The following is a 12,211-nucleotide window of genomic DNA, read 5'->3' as shown; positions in this document are numbered from 1 at the left end:
CTAAGCACCTCTCATAGCCTATAATATGTGCATCAAGTCTTGGAGCTAGATGCGTAATTCATTTTAGATAGTTGAAAACCTAAGAGGCCAAAAGAAAGAAAACTTAGAAGGTTAAGAAGATATCAGGTATTCTGTATTCCAAAAATTACTTTTCTGTGGAAGAGTTAACTAGAAATCCCTATAAAAAGACTTTTACTCCATTCAAGTATTTTGCATTACATTAAATTTTTTACTTTTGGAAAATCTTGGGGTGATGATCCCTTAGCATAGAAATTTGGGGCAGAGTTATAAGAATTTAATCAGAAATGTAGATTAACTACCTTTGACATTGAGGTTATGAGGAAATTTTCCATTCATCAAAAACATAGTTTCTATACAGTATTTTTCAAAATTCCCTTGTGACATAAAATGAATAACAACTATATAAAATTTCCACTGTTTAAGTTATTAGCTGATTAATTTTTTTAAGTTATAAGCCTGCTAGAACTAATACACAGTGTTAAATGAGTATAATGATTATTGTAGGTGTGAACTTTTTGTTTTCCTGAAGAATGATTTTGTTTGCAGCAAAGACTGTTCAGGAATTTTTGGCTTAAAAACTGCTGTTCAGTTTTTTGTGGGTTTTTTTTTAACATTTTTATTGGAGTATAATTGACTTACAGTGGTATACTAGTTTCTGCTTTATAACAAAGTGAATCAGTTATACATATACATATATCCCCATATCTCTCCCCTCTTGTGTCTCCCTCCCTCCCACCCTCCCTATCCCACCCGTCTAGCTGGTCACAAAGCACCGAGCTGATCTCCCTGTGCTGTGCGACTGCTTCCCACTAGATATCTATTTAACATTTGGTAGTGTATATATGTACATGTATAGACTACCACTCTCTCCTTTTGTCGCAACTTACTCTTCCCCCTCCCTGTGTCCTCAAGCCCATTCTCTAGTATGTCTGCGTCTTTATTCCCGTCTTGCCCCTAGGTTCTTCATGACCATTTTTTTTCTTTTTTTTTAGATTCCATATATATGTGTTAGTATACGGTATTTGTTTTTCTCTTTCTGACTTCGCACTCTGTGTGACAGACTCTAGGTCCATCCACCTCACTACAAATAACTCAATTTCGTTTCTTTTTATGGCTGAGTAATATTCCATTGTATATATGTGCCACATCTTCTTTATCCATTCATCTGTCGGTGGACACTTAGGTGGATTCCAAGTCCTGGCTATTGTAAATAGAGCTGCAATGGACATTGTGGTACATGTTCCCACCAACAGTGGGATTTACATTCCCACCAACAGTGTATGAGAGTTCCCTTGTCTCCACACCCTGTCCAGCATTTATTGTTTGTAGATTTTTTGATGATGGCCATTCTGACTGGTGTGAGATGGTATCGCATTGTAGTTTTGATTTGCATTTCTTGAATGATTAATGATGTTAAACATTCTTTCACGTGTTTGTTGGCAATCTGTATATCTTCTTTGGAGAAATGTCTATTTAGGTCTTCTCCCCATTTTTGGATTGGGTTGTTTGTTCTTTTGATGTTGAGCTGCATGAGCTACTTGTAAATTTGGAGATTAATCCTTTGTCAGTTGCTTCATTTGCAAATATTTTCTCCCATTCTGAAGGTTGTCTTTTCGTCTTGTTTATGGTTTCCTTTGCTGTGCAAAAGCTTTTAAGTTTCATTAGGTGCCATTTGTTTATTTTTGTTTTTATTTCCATTTCCCTAGGAGGTGGGTCAAATAGGATCTTGCTGTAATTTATGTCATAAAGTGTTCTGCCTATATTTTCCTCTAAGAGTTTGATAGTGTCTGGCCTTACATTTAGGTCTTTAATCCATTTTGAGTTTATTTTTGTGTATGGTGTTAGGGAGTGTTCTAATTTCATTCTTTTACATGTAGCTGTCCAACTTTCCCAGGAGCACTTATTGAAGAGGCTGTCTTTTCTCCATTCTATATTCTTACCTCCTTTATCAAAGATAAGGTGACCATATGTGCATGGGTTTATCTCTGGGCTTTCTATCCTGTTCCATTGACCTATATTTCTGTTTTTGTGCCAGTACCATACTGTCTTGATTAATGGAGCTTTGTAGTATAGTCTGAGTTCCCGGAGCCTGATTCCTCCAGCTCCATTTTTCTTTCTCAAGATTCCTTTGGTTATTTGGGGTGTTTTGTGTTCCCGTACAAATTGTGAAATTTTTTGCTCTAGTTCTGTGAAAAATGCCGTTGGTAGTTTGATAGGGATTGCATTGAATCAGTAGATTGCTTTGGGTAGTATAGTCATTTTCACAATGTTGATTCTTCCAATCCAAAAAAATGGTATAGCTCTCCATCTATTTGTATCATCCTTAACTTCTATCATCAGTGACTTATAATTTTCTGCATACAGGTCTTTTGTCTCGTTAGGGAGGTTTATTCCTAGGTGTTTTATTCTTTTTGTTGCAATGGTAAATGGGAGTGTTTCCTTAATTTCTCTTTCAGATTTTTCATCATTAGTGTATAGGAATGCAAGAGATTTCTGTGCATTAATTTTGTATCCTGCTACTTTACCAAATTCATTGATTAGCTCTAGTAGTTTTCTGGTAGCATCTTTAGGATTCTCTAAGTATAGTATCATGTCATCTGGAAGCAGTGACAACTTTACTTCTTCTTTTCTGATTTGGATTCCTTTTATTTCTTTTACTTTTCTGATTGCTGTGGCTAAAACTTCCGAAACTATGTTGAATAATAGTGGTGAGTGTGGGCCACCTCGTCTTGTTCCTGATCTTAGTGGAAATGGTTTCAGTTTTTCACCACTGAGGATTAATTTGTCCATTTCTTCCAGGTTGTCTATTTTATTGGCATAGAGTTGCTTGTAGTAATGCCTCATGATCCTTTGTATTTCTACAGTGTCATTTGTTACCTCCCCTTTTTCATTTCTAATTCTATTGGTTTGAGTCTTCTCCCTTTTTTTCTTGATGAGTCTGGCTAATAGTTTATCAATTTTGTTTATCTTCTCAAAGAACCACCTTTTAGTTTTATTGAGCTTTGCTATCATTTCCTTCATTTCGTTTTCATTTATTTCTGATCTGATCTTTATGGTTCCTTTCCTTCTGCTAACTTTGGGGGTTTTTTGCTCTTCTTTCTCTAATTGCTTGAGGTGTAAGGTTAGGTTGTTTATTTGAGGTGTTTCTTGTTTCTTAAGGTAGGAATGTATTGCTATAAACTTCCCTCTTAGAACTGCTTTTGCTGCATCCCATAGGTTTTGGGTCGTCATGTTTTCATTGTCATTCGTTTCTGGTATTTTTTGATTTCCTCTTTGATTTCTTCAGTGATCTCTTGGTTATTAAGTAGTGTATTGTTTAGCCTCCATGTGTTTGTATTTTTGACAGATTTTTTCCTGTAATTGATATCTAGTCTTATAGCGTTGTGGTCGGAAAAGAACTTGATATGATTTCAATTTTCTTAAATTTACCAAGGCTTGATTTGTGACCCAAGATATGATCTATCCTGAAGAATGTTCCATGAGCACTTGAAAAGAAAGTGTATTCTGATATTTTTGGATGGAATATACTATAAATATCAATTAAGTCCATCTTATTTAATGTATCATTTAAAGCTTGTGTTTCCTTATTTGTTTTCATTTTGGATGATCTGTCCATTGGTAAAAGTGGAGTGTTGAAGTCCCCTAATGTGATTGTGTTACTGTTGATTTTCCCTTTTATGGCTGTTATTATTTCCCTTATGTATTGAGGTGCTCCTTTGTTGGGTGCATAAATATTTACAATTGTTATATCTTCTTCTTGGATTGATCCCTTGATCATTATGTAGTGTCCTTCTTTGTCTCTTGTAATAGTCTTTGTTTTAAAGTCTATTTTGTATGATAATGAGAATTGCTACTCCAGCTTTCTTCTGATTTCCATCACACCAACATCGCTTTTATTAAAGCTTATACTCAAGGCTATGCGAACCACCAAAGATTTAGAGCTATGGAAAACCTAAATTAGAAGTGTATGTTTTTAGTATGTTTATTTGAAACATAGGGTTAGTTTATAGTAATATAGTGCAGGCAACCGTGGATTAAAAAGCAGTTCTGTGGGCTCACTTGTGATCATACATTCCGGATATAATTTTATTTATGTGTGAGGGAAACTCTGTTTTCATGTTCTAAGCCCATGATGTTCATACAATGGAATTGTAAATGAAGAATGCCTCTGTCACTCCCAAGATAGTTGTTTTGACAACATACATATAGAATAGATAAACAGGTATATTTTTTAAATGGAAGGAAAAATCCAGGTGAATAATCTTAAAGTCATCTAATAATTTGTATTAGAAAATAAAGAAAACCTCATTAATCCACCTCCACTAATCTGAATTTTTGATTGCCAATCTGAAGTACATTAAATTATGGTGGTTTTATCTATTTAAGAAAATTTGAAAAGCCAGTTAAATGATAAATAAGATGTATGAGGTATACTAAATCCATTTTAAAAAGCAAATGTTTTTCATTCTTGTCCTGCAAAATGTTGTATATAAACAAATACTGCTAATTACACATTAGTTTTCTTTATTAAAGGCGATTCAACAAACATACTTCATCTTCACACATACTTGAAGTTTATTCTGAAATATTTTATTATCTAGCTTTCACAGATCAAGACTGGTCATCCTTAATTGGTTATAATTAGTAAGAGAGAGAGTGAGTGAGTCTGTCTGTCTAAGTGTCAAAAGATATTTGGGAATCACAGAAAGCTTTGACTTTATCAATCCATCCTTCCCACCCCTCCAGGTTTTTACCAAGCCTTGCAAGGTCAGCATTAGAAAAAAATCTGGCAGATGCTACAATAGAAATAAGTACTGATAATAACCTGGAGCCAGAATTGGAGGATTACAAATGTAAGTATTTGATTCGTTTCTTTTTTAAGTGAAATAATAATTATTAAGCATTTGTATTGTTTATTATTTTAATTTCAATTAAAAATGTTTTTGGTTTCTACCCATCTTGTTTTATGTATTGCATTGAAAAAATAAATCTTTTATTTAAAAAAAAAGTTTCCAGATACCAGATATAGTTCCTCCCCAAAGAGTTGCAATTGACATGAATATATTAAAGGCTCAGAGAAGTCCTACTGTAAATAAACATGTAATTTTGTTTTACCTTTTATTCCAAATGTATATTTCACCACAGGTTCTAGCAATCTGTTTTCTTTGCACAACATTTACATTTTGGGGACTACCAGTGTCCTACAGGGCATGTTTTGGAAGCTGTTCTAGGTTGATGTAGACTAAACTAATATTCAGAGTACCATTTCATGCCTTCTTCCTCCTTTCATTTCCACCCGTATTGTCTTCTGTGGTACTTTTCTTCTTGATAGCCATAAGTGTAATTTAGAGTTTTGGGGAAGTTTAGATCTTCCTGTAAAAGTACCCTATTCTTCATTTAGAGCACAATGAAAGATTCTCTGTCTTTTGAGGGTAATTACCTGTCTTATCAAAATATCCAATGTGTGATCACTCTCTAAAGGGGGGACTTATTGTGGCTCTCTTTATAGATGTTTTTAATAGTCGGGGCTACACCGAGACAAGAATTTGATGTTAAGGAAATAGGTGACTCTTTTAGAGTAAAATTATAAATTCAACATACTGATGGATCTGGGTACAGAGTAACTCTGGGGTTTGGAGATTCAGAACATTACTTACTTGAATGGTTTAACGTATCCAAAGAAAGACTGCATCATTCAGACTATAGATTGTTTAGTCTTGGCAACAGGCCAGTGTTAGCAGTCCCCATCTAAGCCTTGCATAGGAGGTAAGGAGCCTAAGTTAAGCAACTTTTGATTCATCTGGTCCCATTCAGTTTTAATATCATCTCTGTTGTAGACAATTCATGTAATTCATTCTCCTTGTTCAGAGGATAAGTTTCACCGAAAAACCTTCTGATGAGGATTTGGCTTTCCACGCAAGGCTTCCTCCATATAAAATGCTGATATGGCAACAAGTGTATCATATAGTCTCTATGAAATTTGCAGTTTTCATTGCAATGTAATATTGCAGTTCTGGTTTTATATATCAGAATTTATATATAGATCAAAATATATGTCTTTAATGTTCTCCTGAGAGTTAGGTTTGCCCTCAGTCATAATGATAAAATCGAGTTTTGAGCCTACCAGACTGAAGGCCTTGACAAATTTACCAAAATAATGCCATCCTATGAGATTTCTTAGAAGACAGCTAGCCAGCTTTCTCCCAGGGAAGTACTAGCATCACCATTCTGAGTTCATTTCCCTTTTCTAGCCTGGAATTTTAGCAATAAACATTAGTTGAGTGAATTAAGTCATCCTAAAGCGCTAAATGTACTGAATAGATATCCTCCATAAACTAAACTGTAGATGGTATCAAATGCTGTTTGAACCTGAAACCATGTGTGTCATCTCAACATACAAGTATGTAGTAAATTCACTGACACAGTCTTGGTCTTTACAGTTTTATATTGGGTCTATTTCAGAGACCTGAAAGTAGTCAATAAATAGTAAATTCTCAGCACAGCAGTTCATGTTTTCCTTCCCTATAGAACTTGTGAATAGAAGGAAAATGGCAAAGAAATATTGGAGGGAGAGGTCTACTGTGCTTTGGCAAATGTGTAGCACTCAGCAGTGATTAAACAGGGTGACAGTTTAATTATTTTTAGCTCAAAATTGTTCACGGTACTCCATAGATGCAAATGTTGCTTTCTCTCCTTGTCTTTCAAAATGTTTAACACAAAAACAGCAATTTTCTTATTTGAAATAGGAGGAAAAAATGATGGGACAGTTGCTTAAGGCATTGTAATTGTCTGTCTGCTTGCTCGGGTATTTCCGCAGGATGGAATATTATTTAGAGTCCACATTGCAGAAAGAATATCGGACTATACTAAATTCTGTCTTTAGCTCTACCCATACTAGCTGGGTGATTTTAAGCAAATTATTTAATTTATGTTCTTCTTAGCTTCCTCATAATTCTTGTCTTATTGTTAAGAGATTTCCATGAAATTATATGAGAAAACAATGAGCTGAAGCTAAGGTCCTCAGTAAATGATAGCTTCTATTATGGTCAGTACTACTACAACTACTACTATTATGTTATTATTATTGACCTTGGAATATGTCAGGTAGTGAGCATGTGTATCTCCTTTCTGTAGGGAATACATGTGAGATATGTACCCTGACATAAATTTATTACTTAGTTCCCTGGCTTCAAGGAGCTCATATTCTATCCTAGACCAACTGTTTAAAGCAAATAGGGGACAATACAATAATTATTATCACAGAATAACTGTAGCACCTGTGGTGCATACTTGGAAGTACAGATCTCCTGGACCATTCCTAAAAATAGTAATTTGAGAGGTCTGGGGTCAGTTGGTTCATCTATATTTTTAGCTAGAGCTCTAGGGGACTCTCCTTTGGGGTTTTTCAATGGGTGGGTCCTAAAAAAATTATATTCAAGGTACTTCAGAGCTTTCAAATGTATGTATTTTAGAGTTTCTGACCAAACAAGCTCATAAAGGTGGCTTGACTGAGTTCTGGGTTTTCTTTCCCCTTCTCTTTTTTTATCTCTATGCTGTTTGCTACATACGTTGTTTTCAATAAAAGTTATTACATTTTGGAACATCTTAAGCCTTTTTGTAGAGCTTTTAAGCTTTTTACGTAGTGCTATGATGTTTTATTACCACCTTCAAGCTTATTTCTTTTAGGTGTTAGATGAAAATTCCTTGATGAGCCCACAAGGTATTAAAGACGCAGTACTGCATTCTATCTGGGCTGGACTTGGTTTCTGTAAGGACAGTGCTACCAGTAATTCTCTGTCCTGTGTGAAATGTTTAGGTGAAGTCACATCTGGATCTCTGAGGATTGGAGCTGTTAGTACACCGATCTATAATGCCCATGAGAAAATGAAAGTGCCTGATGTTCTGTTCTATGACAACATCCAGGTAAGGGCAGGACTTTGCATTCGTGGATATATCCCTCTTACATTGTGGTAATTAACCCCAGTTCAAGTGAAACTGATGTTTATGTTTGTAATTTGCTCAGTTCAATTCAGATGATGCAGAATGAGGTGACAGTCAAAACATCTTTTATTAAGTCGTTGTAAAATTATAAACTCTTCCCAGAGTTACTTGAGAATTGGAAGAGTTGCTGCAATGATTAGAGTAATAAATTTTAAATGCAGACATAACTATACTTTAATAAATAAAATAAATATATTATTAAATTAAAAACAAAAGGCACTAATATTCATCTTCTCTTTTGCGTTCCTGTTAAATCATTTCAAGTAATTCAAAAAGGGATGTGTCCTATGCATTCTTTTCCTCACGTTTCTTTCCTTTTCCCAAAAATTCCTAGTAATTTTCTAGACTTTTTCTTATCTTTCTTTAAGAAAGGAGGATAGATAATTTTCCACCTGTAAACTAACCAATAATTATGAGCTTCCACTAAGACACAGAAATAAGTGTGTACCCAGAAAGCTTTATTATAGATGTTCACTTTAATAAGAATTTTTTCCAGAGAAAACTACCCATAATATAAAAAGATTTTTTCTTTTCCAGATTTTCTGTGAAGTGCTTATGTATTTATTTTATAATAAAAACCATACTTAAAATTTTCTCTAATATTTGGTCACTATTCTGCATGTAAATAATAATCCTACATTTACAAATTATGTTTGAAGAAATTCTACTTACCATTTTCACTATATTAAGGAATTAGAGAATTAAAGTAAATTAAAGAATTTCTTTATCTGCTATTTCCCAATCCTATTTGTTGTTCAATGGGTAACAGAATGTATATCCCTACATTATGTTAACAATAAAAGGTATCTCAGCAAATTCTTCTTTCTCAGGAAAAGTCTTGATTAAACGTTTTTGAAATCTGTCCAGATTATAATTATCTATGACATAGCAAAAGGCATAACCTGAATTTGTTTTATATTCTTCATTCTATGGGCCATTAACTAATATTGGTTTTACTTTTCTTCCAGAGCATTAATGCTCTTATACAAGCAGTGGACAAATGAACAGAAAATAAGGTTACTTATAAGACACAAAGGAATAAGGAATCTTGCCTGTCAAAGACAAAAACATGATGGCAAGGAAAATGTAATATTTTCAAGCATTTATGGTATCACACTCTGTTCATGTAGTAGAAAGGCATAAAGAAAAAAGAATCAGGGAGATTTCTCTGGTGGCACAGCGGTTAAGAATCCGCCTGCCAATGCAGGGGATACGGGTTCGATCTCTGGTCCTGGAAGATCCCACATGCCACGGAGCAACTAAGCCCGTGCGCCACAACTACAGAGCCTGCACTCTAGAACCCGCACACCACAACTACTGAAGCCCGCACACCCACAGTCCCTGCTTCACAACAAGAGAAGCCACCGCAGTGAGAAGCCTGCACACCACAACTCAGAGTAGCCCCCACACGCAGCAATGAAGACCCAACGCAGCCATAAATAAATAAATAAACAAGAATCAGGAAACTTTGTCATAAGTGACAGTTTGAAAAACTCCATGGCAACAAAGGTTGAAAAGACTTCCCAGCTTATAAAAATGTAGGAAATTCAGTAGCAGGGAGGGCCATTGTACCCTTGAACACAGTGTCTGTTGCCGTGGTGTTTGTGACATAGACGTTGAGGACCGCAGGGCTGCTGTGAACTTTACACAGTGGCCCTGAGGGGTTTTCTGCAGCCTGTCTCCAAACGTACCTTCTCTTCATAAAGCATTATGAATTAACCATTAATGAAAAATTGTAGCTGTACCAATTCTAGGAATGGTGGCTTGATTAAATTTGCTTTTGTTGCATGTATTATTATTGTGTATGTTTTATGTTGCACTTCACCTTTGAAACAGTGGTCTTCAGTGCCTCTTGAGTATTTAGGTGCTTTTATACCATCTTGTTCTATACCCTGTGGTCCCCTTGCCACACCGTGTTGTAATTGATTTTTTAAAACATGTTTCCCACACTACTAAGATAAAGCCTTGTTGTTGTTGTTTTAATTTTAATTTTGTGTCTCTAGCAAATAGCACAGTGCCTGGCACATAGTGGCTGTTGAATAAATATGTGTTGAGTGAATTCCTGAAAGAAGGAAAAAGATTTTAAATGTTCATAATTAGGAGTATTATTTTATTATATCTGTCATGAAGGAATTATAGATCGGTACCCTAACAGCTCCAGTCCTCAGAGATCCAGATGTGACTTCACCTAAACATTTCACACAGGACAGAGAATTACTGGTAGCACTGTCCTTAGAGAAGCCAAGTCCAGCCCAAATAGAATGCAGTACTGCGTCTTTAATACCTTGTGGGCTCATCAAGGAATTTTCATCTAACACCTAAAAGAAATAAGCTTGAAGGTGGTAATAAAACATCATAGCACTACGTAAAAAGCTTAAAAGCTCTACAAAAAGGCTTAAGATGTTCCAAAATGTAATAACTTTTATTGAAAACAACGTATGTAGCAAACAGCATAGAGATAAAAAAGAGAAGGGGAAAAAAACCCCAGAACTCAGTCAAGCCACCTTAACACTTGCAGTAGTAAGGAGGAGAAATTGGAAGAAAGAGAGATTAATAGCCTCTTAAGCCTAATGAGCTTTAGATTTGAAAAACTTTTAAAAAATATCTACCATGTGTCAAGCCTTTCTTAATACAGTAATTAAAATACACACACACACACACACACACACACACACACACACACTTCCAGGGCTCAAGTTGCCAGATTCTGTTAGTATAGAGCGTGATGGAAGTACACACAGGTTACCGTGGTAGCATTGATGAGGTGATGGTCCCAGATTGCAATGATCCTGGAAAATGAGTTCACTAGGCAACGTTGAGAGAGAGTCTCAGGCAGAGACACTAGCATTTGCAGAGACGTGGCTATGTGAGAGTGTAGATTATTCAGGGAGCTACATCTAATTAATTGTCATGGCCAGAGCTGAGATTCAAATGGAAGAGTGATAAGAGATGAGGCTGATGAGTTAAAAGGTCAGATTATCTGGACCTTGCTAACTGAGGAATTTGGAAGCTATTCAGAAGTGAGGAAGCCGTTGAAAACTTGGAAGCACATTTCTACTTTTGTTAACTTTGCATTCATTCTTTAATGTTGTCTATGAGTTGGAACAAAGGCAGAGAGGGACTAGTTAGGAGGCTGTTTCGATAGTCCAGGTGAACCTTATGAAGGATCTGAACGAAGGCAGTGATAGTGGGGACAGAGTGGAGGGGACACATTGCAGGGCTATGTAGGAGGTAGGTAGAGTCAATGGAACTTTGTGTTGGATGAAAGTCAAAAAGGCTTCCTCATGGAGCACATAGTCTGCTGGAAAAGTAAGCAGAAGAGTGAAGAGAAAAAGATTCTACATTGCGCCCGTGATTGGAACACACAGTAGGAGAGTGATGGGGGATGAGACTGAGACCACATCAAAAAAGTAAGGAGCGACCCTTGTTCTAAAGGTATTAGGAGTCATTTAAGGAATTTGGGGGAGGAAAAAGTGACATGATTATGAACAGGGAAGTGACTGTCAGTACTGTGGAGAGCACATTGACTCAAGGAGAGACTGAAGTCAGAGATGCCACACTGGCTGATAAAAACCTAGATGAAAGCTGTGGGGATGGAATAGAAATGGATAGATACAGTGGACTTTTAGGTGGCTAAGTAGCTTAGACTTGGTGTTTAATTGGCTTTTGATAAGGGCCAACTGAGATGGACAAGAAGATGATGATGATAGGGTCAGGTTGTAGAAGATGATGCTATTAATTGGGATAAGAAGTACAGGATAAAGAGTGAAGCTGAGGAGAAAGGAATGAGTCAAGTTTTGGATGTGATGAGTTCGAGGAGACTGGGAAACAGCTAGCGTAGTTCAATAGTTGCTCAGAAATATGGGGCTGGAGTCAAGAAGAAAAGTCTTGCTGTTGAAGATCAGTGTAAAGTTGGTGGTTGAAGCCATGGAGTGGATGAGAGGATTTAGGGAGAGCAGGGTCAGAAGTAACTCGTTGAGCGCTGATGTGTGGGTCCCCAGCTCTGAACATAGCCCTCCCTCGCCCGGTGGATGCCCACGTACAAGTAGGCAGAAACTGCTCTGCCCTATACTGTGACCCCCCAGGAAAGCATGTAACAAGGTAGTGAAAGAGAACAAAAGAAGGAAGAAAATCAATATTTAAGGAACTGCTACCTAAAGAAGATACAAAAGACCATAGAGAGAAATTG

At 36.2% G+C, this 12,211-nt stretch overlaps 1 protein-coding gene across 1 annotated transcript in view; it reads left to right on the top strand.

Annotated features, from left to right (window-relative positions):
* The window catches only part of VWA8 (von Willebrand factor A domain containing 8), a 307,276-nt gene that overhangs the window by 94,052 nt on the left and 201,013 nt on the right, over positions 1–12,211 (top strand). Inside the window, exons 16-17 of the mRNA XM_024754208.1 lie at positions 4,768–4,874; positions 7,838–7,944. Coding sequence (XP_024609976.1) covers positions 4,768–4,874; positions 7,838–7,944 — 214 coding nt within the window. The remainder of the gene's footprint in view (positions 1–4,767; positions 4,875–7,837; positions 7,945–12,211) is intronic.

Source organism: Neophocaena asiaeorientalis, unplaced genomic scaffold (assembly GCF_003031525.2).
Source record: "Neophocaena asiaeorientalis asiaeorientalis breed wild unplaced genomic scaffold, Neophocaena_asiaeorientalis_V1.1 scaffold415, whole genome shotgun sequence".
Taxonomy (NCBI): Eukaryota; Metazoa; Chordata; class Mammalia; order Artiodactyla; family Phocoenidae; genus Neophocaena; species Neophocaena asiaeorientalis.
The sequence above is the reverse complement of the archived record's forward strand: the minus strand, read 5'-3'. Positions and strand labels throughout refer to the sequence as shown.